The sequence below is a fragment of the Pipistrellus kuhlii genome, unplaced genomic scaffold (genome assembly GCF_014108245.1).
Source record: "Pipistrellus kuhlii isolate mPipKuh1 unplaced genomic scaffold, mPipKuh1.p scaffold_m20_p_7, whole genome shotgun sequence".
NCBI classification, from domain to species: Eukaryota; Metazoa; Chordata; class Mammalia; order Chiroptera; family Vespertilionidae; genus Pipistrellus; species Pipistrellus kuhlii.
Genome location: NW_023425573.1, coordinates 24,153,884 through 24,166,770, shown reverse-complemented (window position 1 = coordinate 24,166,770; position 12,887 = coordinate 24,153,884). Strand labels below are relative to the sequence as shown.

The following is a 12,887-nucleotide window of genomic DNA, read 5'->3' as shown; positions in this document are numbered from 1 at the left end:
CAGCATTTTTTTTTTAGACTAGTAGTTAACAGTGAAGTAGGTATAGGGTTTTTTTATACTATAATTCTCTCATTTTTGCATAAGTAAGTTTATTTACTACATTGAAAGCCCATTTATTAGGAAAAACAAGTTCTTTCACACTTGTTCCTTTTGTTCATTAAATTGTTTCTTTTATTCTTGTCACTTATTTAAGATGTTTTCTCAATAAAGCCACTCTAGTATATAACAAATCTATAACTAGTTTTTCCATTATTAATAAACCTCTGGTTCACACACACTTTTAATTATTTTCAACTTTTTTGTGTATGCATATTTTAAATATTTCTACTAGGAATGCTTTTTAGGATAATAGGATTTTTTATTATAATTGTTTAGACATTAGAATTACAGAAGTACACTATGGAGTTTTGGGTAATAAAGGTTTATCCATATGTGATGCACAGATGATCTTACCCTTGTCCTCTTCCTCAACCTCCGACAAATAAAACCCCAAATGAGTTAAAGAAATTAGATAAAATAAAATTATAAAAGTTGTTTCTCATTTTCTGTATTTGTTTTTATCTATTGGGGCCTTAATGGAGGATAGAGTTTTTATTAGTATGATTCTCTTTTCTTTGAAATCATTATTGGTTGTATTTTGCTTAGGCTCCTTGCATTTTCAAAGCTCACATTTAATTCAGCCAGCTTTAAGAGTTTTGGGTTAGGAAGAAGATAAGTAGTGATGTATGACAGTAAAAATATTTTATATTAATAAACTTTATTTTCCTTTATTAAAAATTAGGACAAAAAGTCAGTAGAAAGTACCTGCCTTTGTTTTGCACGACTAGTGGACAATTTTCAACATGAAGAGGTGAGCATTTAGTTCTTGGTGTTATTTTCATGAAAGTCATTGCATTGCTGAATGACAATATAACAATTTCTTTTCTTTTTTTCTCTCTTCTTATGTTTGAAGAATTTACTCCAGCAGGTTGCCTCCAAAGATCTGCTTACAAATGTTCAACAGCTATTGGTTGTAACTCCACCAATTTTAAGTTCTGGGATGTTCATAATGGTGGTTCGCATGTTTTCTTTGATGTGTTCCAACTGTCCAACTTTAGCTGTTCAACTTATGAAGCAAAGTAAGTGGTATTTTATTATTCTACTTTAAACAGGAGAAGTGGCTTTAAAAAAAAAAAATCTAATAAGTAAAGTCAACATCAGTCAAACAAGTAAAAGATTGCTAATGTCATAGGGACTGTATAATAAAAGAAGAAAAATATTAATGTCTATTAAATTATGTTAAGATAATGTATCAATGCTTCCTACATAGGATTTTTAAAGTATATAATATAATGAAAATTTTTTCTTGTGGTCCCAGGGCTTAAGATCTGTACAATATCCATTACATAATATTAATTAGATTTTCTAACAGTTCATCTGATTACAGAATGCTTTTTTTCTCCCTGAAAAAATTGCAAGTTATACAGATGAATGCCACCGATCTTTGTTACTTTAGTATTTTTGAGCCCTTCCCATCCCCACTCAGTATGTAGGAAATAAAGTTTTATTGTACCGAAACTGGTTTGGCTCAGAAGGGTACAGCATTGTTAGAGTGTCAGCCTGTGGACTGAAGGGTCCCAGGTTCTGTTCCGGTCAGGGGCATGTACCTTGGTTGTGGGCACATCCCCAATGGAGGTTGTACAGGAGGTAGCTGATCAATGATTCTCTTATTGATGTTTCTAAGTCTCTATCCCTCTCTCTTCCTTTCTGTAAAAAATCAATAAAACATTTTTTTAAAAATTAATTGCACTGCTATTGCAATTTGCTCTCACTTCTTTTAACCCTTAAATTTTACAAGTTAATGTGTGGAGACAATAGAATTTAAAAAATATGTTTGATTATTGCTAGTAGAGTATTGGTCACATTTCTATGAAACACCTATAGTTGTGGATAACTAACTTCATATTCGTAGTTCAAATCTCTGAGGATGCTACCTTGAGAGATAGGGGTGATATCCTATATAATAAAAGCCTAGGTATTGTCACACAGTGGCTGCCATGAAGTCATCACAAGATGGCCACCACAAGATGGCTTGTGGGAGGGCAATTGTGAGTGATCAGGCTGACAGAGGCGGGCAATTGGGGGTGATCAGGCCAGGAGGGGAGCAGTTAGAGGGCAATCAGGCTAGTGGTTAGGAGCCAGCAGTCTCTGAATTGTGAGAGGGATGTCCCAAATTTCATGCATCAGGCCTCTAGTTCACTAATAAAAGAGCCTTTGATTCCACTGCTTCAGATAGACAGTAAGTAATATAATTTAAACTGCTATTTGATGGGAAACTCGGTTTTATTTTTAGTTTCATGACTTGTGAATTAAGAGCATCAGCACATAGTTTTTCAGAAAAATAGTGTTACTGGGTGATTTATTGATAATATTACTCTTAAATCATTGAGACATCCTCCATCTTGATGCCACGAACAAAGTGCTCTCTGCCTAGATAAGTCTGGGAAAGGTTTAAATAGCTCCTTTTGTGTGTGCATATTAAAATTCTTAGGAGTTCTTTGAATTTTACCTCGCCTACCATTTTCTAAAGTTTTGAGTACAGATTATCTCTTGTTACTTGGGCACATCATTTCCCTAAATACTGGTTTAGGAATTTGCTGCCTGACTTTTGTTTAAACATGGATTTTTTTTTTTTAATATGAATATTTTCACCTCTTTTTCGTACTTCAGGAAGTTTGCCACACATTCATAATATGGGGATTCTAGATATATTTTCTTTCTACTAAAATAATACAATGAAAACAAGAATCTGATCTTTTACTTAAAAAGTAAATAATCCTTGTGTGACATTGCCATGTATTCAGATTTCTTTGGGAAGTTGGCAAAACGACTTTTTCAAGAAATGTTTAAACATTTTATTTACAATTTGTGAAATTTCTATGAGGCAGAGATTACCTCTCTGCCTAAATCAATAGTGAATACTTTCCTTGACAACAGATCTTACTGATTACTGGCAAAATATTTCACTGAAATGTTTATATATATTTTGTCCTGTATGTAAATAGTATGTATGCAAACACACACATCACAACCAACAAAGAGCCAGCCTGTTTTAAGGTTGTTGCTGTTAGAGTTAAACCCTGTGGAGGCAGAGAACTCTCCACTCACACTGTATATCAGACTGGCTCATGCAAATTCTTCCATAAAATGGTGTTTTCTGGGAATGGAAATCTGTGGTAGACGATAATTTTAATGATTTTGCCCTTTGGTGGCTTGCTTAATGTGTCTTTCCTGATCATAAAATATGATAAGATTCAGATGCTTTTAATTGGCTTTGTTTTATCCTGTTGGCCACACATTTTTCAGTTTATTTGATTTGAAGACAAGTACAAAATACTTAAATTGAGGATTAAAACACATTTAGTGTACTTTTGTATAAAATATTGTGTTCCTCAAAGAAAGTAATAAAAGATCCCTAAAGTTTCCGGGTGGATTTGTGATTAGGTGGCCAGCTAGAATATTAGAACTCAAACTGAAGTCCTCAGAAAGAAATTGTTAAAAAATTTTAGAAAAGTTTTCTTAAGTATTTATTGCACCTCATTTGGATCTTTTACTTTAACTTCAGTAGTATATTGCTCAAGAAGAAAATAATTTTTTCCTTCTAGGGAATGATTGTCTTTTAAAGTAGGTAATATTATCTAATGAACAAAATGAAATAGAAACAGATTCATAGATACATGGAACAGATTGACAGCTGTCAGAGGGGAGAGGGTTTAGTGGATTAGGTGAAATAAGCGGGTGAAATCATAGGCACAGACAACAAAATAGTGATTACTAGAGGGAAAAGGGGTGGGGGCGGTTGGGTAAAAGTGGTTTAAAAGAGTGATAAATGGCGATGGAAAGATGATTTGACTTGGGATGGTGAACACACAAAGCAATATACAGGTGATGCATTATAGAACTGTACACTTGAAACCTATATAATTTTATTAACCTGTATAAGTAACCTCAATAAATTCAATAAATAAAAAAAGCAGGTAATATAACTAGTTTCACAGGTTTTTGTTTTTTTGTTGTTGGATTTACAGACATCGCAGAAACGCTTCACTTCCTCCTGTGTGGTGCCTCCAATGGAAGTTGTCAGGAGCAGATTGATCTTGTTCCACGCAGTCCTCAAGAACTCTATGAACTGACATCTCTGATTTGGTAAAGATCGAGCTAATGATCACTGTGCTTTATAAGAGGTTGTTTTACTTTAGAGGCCTGATCTTTACTAATATTTTGGGAAGCTATTAAAATAATTGCACTTTTTCCCCCCCCCAGTGAACTTATGCCATGTTTACCAAAAGAAGGCATTTTTGCAGTTGATACCATGCTGAAGAAGGGAAATGCTCAGAATACAGATGGTGCGATATGGCAGTGGCGTGACGACCGCGGCCTTTGGCATCCCTATAACAGGATTGACAGCCGGATCATTGAGGTAGTAGTTCATTGTACTGTTTAAATGTGTCTTTTTTGGTGGAGAGAGGGTGTAGGGATGGAATGGGGAGGGTAAATATGCTTAAACATGCTCAATTTTGAATTAACTCAAGATTTTCTCATTTTGTCTCCTGAGAACAAGGTCCTCATTTCTGTTCAGGTCAGAAAACATGATGTTGTAGTCCTGCTTCTGCTGCTAACTACCTGATTGACTTGGAGCAAGTAATTTAAGTTCTTTGTTCCATAGTTTCCTCATTTCTGAAAGGAAACATTTGAGGAGTTAGGCTATATATTTCAAAAAGTCCATCTTATTTTCTATCCAAAAGAAATCTCTCAAAACCAGAGATTTACATAAAAATAGATGTTTCTCAATTTTTTAAGAGCAAAAATGTGGAAACAAATATCTACCTCTAGGTGGTGAATGGTTAATTCTGACACATTTATAGGTTCATATATAATTCATACATTAATGGGATAAATTTTATGGCAAAATTGGGGTATAAATGAAAAATATTCAGAATTATGCAACTCTTGGGAAATCAGCAAAATAAAAGAAAAGGAGAATGATATATAAATAGGAAAGAAAAAAAAAACACTAGAGATTTCTTTGTGAGGACTTATGTGGGATTTAATTCTTATTTTCATACTGCCATATTACTATGTTTGCACTGAAATATTTCAGAAATTTCTCAGGTCAGGAAAAATTTGCCCTCATTTAGGAAATATTGATAACTGCATTATTTGAGATGCCATGCATCTCATATTGTCAGTATGTGATTCCTTTAAGTGTCAATACATTTCTAACTTCAAACTGACATTTCAATTTTTAGAACATGGCTCTTAAACATTCTTTAAAGATGTACACCACCAGTTAGTTTCTAAAAAAGGATTTTTTTAAAAAACCTGGAAACCAAAGACAAATTATAAAATTAGAAGTTCTTATAAAAATATCTAAATTCAGAATTAGGTTTTATGAGGAAGTTAAATATGACTGACTGCTCTTTTGTGCGTTGTTAGTGTATAAGGAGGTCATGTTCTCTAATTTTAAGCATTCTTCTTTTTAGCATTTTTTTCATTGATTGCATTTCACTGTTAACTTTCTATCTTGTATTTCCTAAGTGTCTTGCCTTCCATTCAACATAGAAATTCCATAATTTGAACTGTTATAAGAATCAATGTTTTGTCACTTATTAGGCTGCTAAAAGCAATCAGACAATGTGATTCAGATTTTATTATTCTACAAATGTATTATAATACCTGCAACTCTTAGGAATCAGGATTACTCTGTTAGGTCAAGTTGTGTCTTATAGAATCATTTAAGTGGAAAGTCTTATTTACCTAAGGATAATATTATAGAATCATTTTGTTTAAAGTAGAATTTCAGTGGATTAAGAATTTATGATGTAAATAACTTTATAACATAAGAATTAGATACTAAGATTTATGGCTAACACATTTTTTTCTATCAGCAATTTTTTAGGAGCCTTCTTAATATAAATGGTGTCTTCATGTTAGTGATTCTTCATGACTGGATCTTTCATCAAGATTTTTATCTGTTTTTATGTCTTGGGGAACCTGATAGGGGTGTGGTGTATGTTTATGTTTAATTGAGGATGATTTTTGTCATATCTACACTATTAAAATTTCCATATTCTTACTTCATCTAAAACTTGATTAAATAAAAATGTAAGTTAGCATTTATGGAGAGTCCCCACTGTCTTAAGTTAATAAAATTCTCCATGGTTATATTCAAGGTTTCTCTCTCTTTGCTCTCAGGCAGCCCATCAGGTCGGTGAGGATGAGATAAGCTTGTCCACTCTGGGACGAGTTTATACTATTGATTTTAATTCTATGCAGCAAATCAATGAGGACACGGGAACAGCACGTGCCATTCAGAGAAAACCTAACCCCTTAGCCAATACTAACACTAGTAAGTGCCTTTATTAAACTTAAGTAATTTGTTGTTGTTTTTATCATGTGCTTTACTTGACAGATAAATCAGTATTTCTTAACTAGTATCTTCCCTGTGATCTTTTTACTTACGTGATTTGCAGTATTTCAGACTCTGATCAGAATTGTCCTGTGTAGGGTTTGTGTGTGTGTGTGTGTGTGTTTTGATTTTATCTGATTCTATTTCCCTATTCTACCTTTAGATCCACCCACACCCATCAAGTTAGTTTTTTCCAATCTTTGGTTCTATACTTTTCCATCAAAATTCTCTTTAACAAGTGAAGAATAGACAACTCTGATCCCCCCCACGCCCCGCCCCCAGATTTCTGACATTTATTTCTCAGAGATTAAATATATATATATATATATATATATATATATATATATATATATATATATATATAAAATTGATTTTGTACAGAGAGGAAGGGAGATAGAGAGTTAGAAACATCGATGATGAGAGAGAGTCATCAATCAGCTGCCTCCTGCACACCCCCCACCGGGGATATGCCCCCAACCAAGGCACATGCCCTTGACCGGAATCGAACCCGGGACCCCTCAGTCCCCAAGCTGATGCTCTATACATTGAGCCAAACCGGTCTCGGCCCTATTTCTCAGAGATTTAGTCCACTGCTTTTTTTTTTTTTTTTTTTTTTCTTCTTCTTCTTCTTCTCTCTCTCCCTCTCTTTCTTTCTTTTTTCTTTTTTTTAATGTATTTTTTATTGATTTTTTTACAGAGAGGAAGTGAGAGAGAGTGAGTTAAAACATTGATGAGAGAGAATCATCGATCAGCTGCCTCTTAAACACCCCCTACTGGGGATGTGCCCACAACCAAGGTGCATGCCCTTGTCCAGAATTGAACCTGGGACCCTTCAATCCGCAGGCCGATGCTTTATCCAATGAGCCAAACCGGTTTCGGCAGTCCATTGCTTTTAAAGTACTAGCTTAGAGTGCAGAGACGTTCAGCAAACTTTTTCTAAAAACAGCCAGGTAGTAAATATTTTAAACTTTGCAGACCATATAGTCCCTGTACTCAACTATTGATATTGTATTGAGTACATATATTGTACTCAACTATATATGCTGTTTTATAGCTCTAAAATAGCATATATAGTTAGCAAATCTACGTTTGTGTTCAGTAAAATTTTATTTACAAAAATAGGTGATGGGCAAGATAGGGTCTTTGGACCATTCCTTGCCAACCCCTGGTCTTGAGCTTACTTTTCATCCAGTTAGCTTTTATCCACACCTTATTCCCTCTAAGCAAAGTGACAGATTACCTTGTTTTTCTGTATCTTTTAAAAAATATATATTTTATTGTTTTTTTGTTTTGTTTTGTTTTTACAAAGAGGAAGGGAGAGGGATTGAGAGAAACATCGATCAGCTGCATCCTGCACACTCCCTACTGGATATGTGCCTGCAACCAAGGTACATGCCCTTGATTGGAATCAAACCTGGGACCCTTGAGTCCATAGGCCGACGCTCTGTCCACTGAGCCAAACCGGTTAGGGCTTTTTTTCTGTATCTTTTAACTAAATCTTCACTATTTATTTCTCATTGGTGACTTAGTTATTTTATGCTGAAATAATCCCAGTATTTTGTTGTACATACTTAGTGAATTAACAGGCATAGGTGCCTTGTTCTCTTCAGCTGGCCAGAGGTTGAGTAATTTTTCTAGCTGGCTAAATTTTGTCTTCATGATCCCTTTGGTATCTTTCTAGACCCCAGTTCATGACATTAGATAGGTTGATTTTGTATAATTAGAAATGTTTTAGCATTTCAAATAGTTACATAGGAGGCTTGAATGCTTTAAATATTGTTTGTTTCTGAAATCTGTAACTATAGGATTGAACATTTTTTATAACAGGTGGATATTCAGAGTTAAAGAAAGATGATGCTCGAGCACAGCTTATGAAAGAGGATCCGGAACTGGCTAAGTCTTTTATTAAGACGTTATTTGGTGTTCTTTATGAAGTGTATAGTTCCTCAGCAGGACCTGCGGTCAGACATAAGTGCCTTAGAGCAATTCTTAGGATAATTTATTTTGCTGATGCCGAACTTCTAAAGGACGTCCTAAAAAATCATGCTGTTTCAAGGTGTGTTCATGAAAATAGTGAAAACATTTTAAAAATTCAAGTTTCTGCAAGTAATTTCTGAAATCTTTAAAGTATACGTAATATAGAAAAAGTATATTTGCAGTATCTTGAGCCTTTGTTTTTTATATTACACACACCTTAATATTATTACAAACTGTAAAAACAAAAGTTGAGCTTTTAAAAAAAAGTTTTTGTTTTAGTAGACTGGTTTCAAAATTAAAATATTTTGCTCCCCAATTTAAAGTAGTATGACCAAAAATACTTGCTAAATTCAGACATGTTTTATGTACAAATGTGTGTTCTCTCTCTCCCCCCCCCCCCCTTTTTTTTTTTTTTTTTTTTTTTAGCCACATTGCTTCCATGCTATCAAGTCAAGACCTGAAGATAGTAGTTGGAGCCCTTCAGATGGCAGAAATCTTAATGCAGAAATTACCTGATATTTTTAGTGTTTACTTCAGAAGAGAAGGTAATGTCATTTAAGATTAATTTTTTAGTCTGAATAGTATTTTAGCAGTAGGTGGAATATTGTAAAAGGATTATTTAAACTTATTTGGATAGTTATTGGAATATTTTAAGGCAGTATTTCAATTGGAATCTTCAAAATGCAGTTAGTCCAGTCTTCTAATTTAAGTAATTTGAATGTTGAAATTCAGTCCAGGAGACATGATACTTTTCCATTCTCTTTTTGAAGACTTCATAAATGAAGCTGTGTCACTCATTCAGGTTTTATCCTTTTAAAACCTGTCAAGATATTCAAATAAGTTCTTTGTCATCAACAGAAATCTCTTAATGGTTTTTTTTTTGATCTTTTAGGATACTTTGGTGTTAAGTGAAGTTACAGAAAATAATGGCATTTTCCCCTCAAGTAATCTTTATCTTTGTCTTCTATCTTACCAATACTTTGGTTCTTTCAGCATATGATCTATTTTCCATTTTTTGAGCACCTTTTCTTATGTTGGATTAATATTAATTCACATCTTGAGAATGCAATAGACATGCTAGTGTTGAATCCGAAGAGGTTTTCACCACTTAGTTCTGTTCCAATAAAGATGGGTTTTCAAAAAAGTCCAACACCACATATTAACATGAAATAAAAGATAGACTCGCTCTACTTTCCAGAAATAATGTCTATAGCTAACAAATCAGGTGTATGTACAAATTGATGTTTTCCATGTTCACATAAACATTTGGCATGTATTTTTGTTTTTAGCCTTAGGCTATTCTGTTTTTTTTTGTTTGTTTTTTTTGCAGCCTGTATTGTGTTTTTGGTGTTCTGCATTTTTATTGTGTTTTGCTTTTCAGTTCCACTTTTCTGATTTAGAAGAGTATCAGAATCAGACTCTTTTTTTCCAGGGTGATTTTTGTTTTACTTTGATATGATCAATTATACCATTAGATTGAATTTTCTTCCCCCAATAACATAGTTTCAAATACAGTTTCAAATCATGTTTATTGGGGAATCTTGATTTTTCTAGTGCTTTGCATCTAGCTAAGTCCACCATTCTTTGAGGTTTCACTTATATATTACTTATTTATGAAGATCTTGGTTTTATGTCTTTAAGATCTCCCTACTTTGTTCTCCAACAGCACCATGTTTTTCCTCTAAGCAGTTTATTCTTTATTTGTAATATCTTGTAAATTATGTCTTTTTCACTGGTCAGTAAGTGCTCCCCTAAGTTCATCCATGGCCATACTATATCCTTAGTACCCAGCATAGAGTCTAGCATATGACTGCCACAAGTATTTGTGAAATGAATGTGTGAAGTTTAAATTAATTTGGACATTTTTTTTATAAGAATCTGATAGAAAGCTCTGGACTCTTTCCACAGAAAAATGTGAATATGTGAACATACACTCACGTGCATTCAGACACACACTATTGCATAAAATTTGGTTGTTCTTGGACCATCCGCTATGTACATCTTCCCATGATCCTAGCCTGGATATAACCCTTGTCATATAAGTTACTGTTTAGCTTTTCTATACACTTCCAAAGGTGTATGAGAATCTTCACCTTTCCATGGCTGCTGTTCTACTTTTCTCAGCAATGTTACTGAGAGTTTGTCTCATTGTAGCATTTGAATTTAACTAATGATTGTAGTTCTTTACTCCCTTTCTGATCAAGCCCTACAAGTGTACTTTGTTTCTCTAATTGTTTATTATTTTAAATTTCTAGTGGCACTTTACTTGTGACCCTATTAAATTTCCTGTGGTCAGGTTTTGAATATTAGAAGACATTAAATACAAATGTTTTTCTTTAATTTTGAATTTGCCTACTACTTTTCTAAATGGAGTCAAGTTGTAAATCCTGGCACCTAGACCCCCCTACCCATTTGCTAGATACTTTTTATTCATTCCCTATAAATCAGTGTTAGCATTAATGGGTTTAGTAATGGCAGGGATGCAATCCTGATGAAAACTGACTTGTTTTAATCCCTATTTACTACGTAGGTGTAATGCATCAAGTAAAACACTTAGCAGAATCAGAGTCTCTGCTGACAAGTCCACCAAAGGCATGTACGAATGGGTCAGGATCCTTGGGGTCCACGTCAGTCAACAGTGGAACAGCCACGGCTGCCACTAACGCTGCAGCTGACTTGGGATCTCCCAGCTTGCAGCACAGCAGAGATGATTCTTTAGATCTGAGCCCTCAAGGGTAAGTTGGAGTCGTTTTGTGACTTCTTTGCTCTTTGCCTTTTAACTACCCTGGTGACTGAGACTCACACAGGGAATAATTTGTTAGAGAGTGCGCACTGTATTTTTTCATTTGTATTTTGTTAGATGTTTAATGGAAATGAGAAGAAAAATGAACATTTGTTGCAAATGCTGTATATTGAGTCATGTTTGGGAACCACAAAAGATACGTGATCCATTTCATTGATATAGAAGGGAACTAAGGCTCAGAGAATTTAAATGACAGTGTCACATTTTACAGGTGTAGGATTGAGCCCTCATTTCTGATTCAACAATCTTGAATTATTTACTGTGTTACATACAGCATACAGAAATTGTTTTACCCTTTTTATCTGTTTTTAGATCCTTCTTTGTACTATGCTGTTAAGAACATTACCAGATCTTCGTATTAGTTTTAATTTTGTTGTGTTGAAATGAATCACAGTCTAAAAATGTTTTTGTTTCTTATTGCTGTGTGAGTGGTACATGATGAACCAAACTCAATTCTGAAATTCAGGATGTATTCAGGGTGTAATTCTTCTTTTTACTCCTTCTACGATGAAAAGTAGATCTTGTTAAATATATAATAAGTGGGGTCTAAAAATTTAATCTTGTAAAATGCAAGGTAACATTGTGCAGTGATAAACTAGCTCATTCAGAATTCCAGCTGCTTTTGGCGCCACCTGGTGGCAGTTGTCTACTTTAGTTTAAATATGAATTTTGGCAAATTTGAGACTTGGGGGCACAAATTGGGACCTCTGGCACAATTACTGTCACTTTAGAAACCCCCCTGAGCTTGGGTGGTACTCATGTTATGGACCCAATTTAAAGAGATAGGATCTGGAGAATATTGGGGCCCCCTCGCTTCCCTGTTCTCAAGTTGGAATTGTCTTCCATTTTCTCTCACATCCTTGCCTGCCTCCCTACTTTCTCCCTAGCTCCACTCTCTCCCTGTAGCTGTTGTAGTAAACCTTAAGTTATGCAGGGTTTTACTCTATAGCACAGACGTAGTGCCTGAGATATCATAGGTACATGGTGAAATATGATAACTTTCAGATAAATATAGTATTTCTGAGCCATTTAAATTAAGCAATTAGACTTGATTATTATTGGTTCTAACACTTGATAATTCTAAAGAAAGAGAAAAAACTATTTCTCTTAAAATTCTTTCAGAGTTTTAAGTGGTGCCATTCCCTTCTAATATAGTTTCAAATACAGTTTCAAATGTAAAGTTCATGTAAATTTGTAAAGGGGGAATTGTTCAATCATATTAAGTTTATTCTTTGAAAGTTTACTTGTTTCGTTTTCAATGGACATGGTAGATATTGGAAGAATTTTTTAATTTTTTCAATTTTATTTGAATCACAGACCAACTGAACCAGAATATTTTTTTCATCTTTTCTGTTGCATGTAACTTTGTTATTCCAAGAGATATTTCAAACTATTTCTAGCGTTGTTAAGAATAGTGAAAATAACACACAAATACTATGTATATTCTGATTAATACATTCTAATTCAAAACATATTTGTACTATCACTTGCTAGACTTATTTAGGTAACTTTGTGTGTTTATTTTTTCAATTACTAAAATATTTGTAAATACATTGATTTAGAATGTTGTTGCCATTGCACACCATGAAATTTTTGGGTAATAATGGATAGTATTTTTATAATATTAATAGAGTTGTATAACTGTCATTTAGGTTAGGG

The 12,887-nt window shown here is 33.9% G+C and overlaps 1 protein-coding gene across 29 annotated transcripts in view; it reads left to right on the top strand.

Moving 5' to 3' along the window:
• Window positions 1-12,887, top strand: part of TRIP12 (thyroid hormone receptor interactor 12) — a 132,052-nt gene that overhangs the window by 88,982 nt on the left and 30,183 nt on the right. For 15 of the 29 annotated variants that reach the window (XM_036422153.2, XM_036422170.2, XM_045575315.1 and 12 more), the window contains 8 exons: window positions 782-850; window positions 953-1,118; window positions 4,068-4,185; window positions 4,303-4,462; window positions 6,235-6,388; window positions 8,276-8,504; window positions 8,852-8,970; window positions 10,956-11,160. In XM_036422153.2, coding sequence (XP_036278046.1) covers window positions 782-850; window positions 953-1,118; window positions 4,068-4,185; window positions 4,303-4,462; window positions 6,235-6,388; window positions 8,276-8,504; window positions 8,852-8,970; window positions 10,956-11,160 — 1,220 coding nt within the window. Of the gene's footprint in view, window positions 1-781; window positions 851-952; window positions 1,119-4,067; window positions 4,186-4,302; window positions 4,463-4,597; window positions 4,681-6,234; window positions 6,389-8,275; window positions 8,505-8,851; window positions 8,971-10,955; window positions 11,161-12,887 lie in introns of those variants that run through there. The other 14 variants (XM_036422174.2, XM_036422173.2, XM_036422172.2 and 11 more) reach the window with 4 other exon arrangements.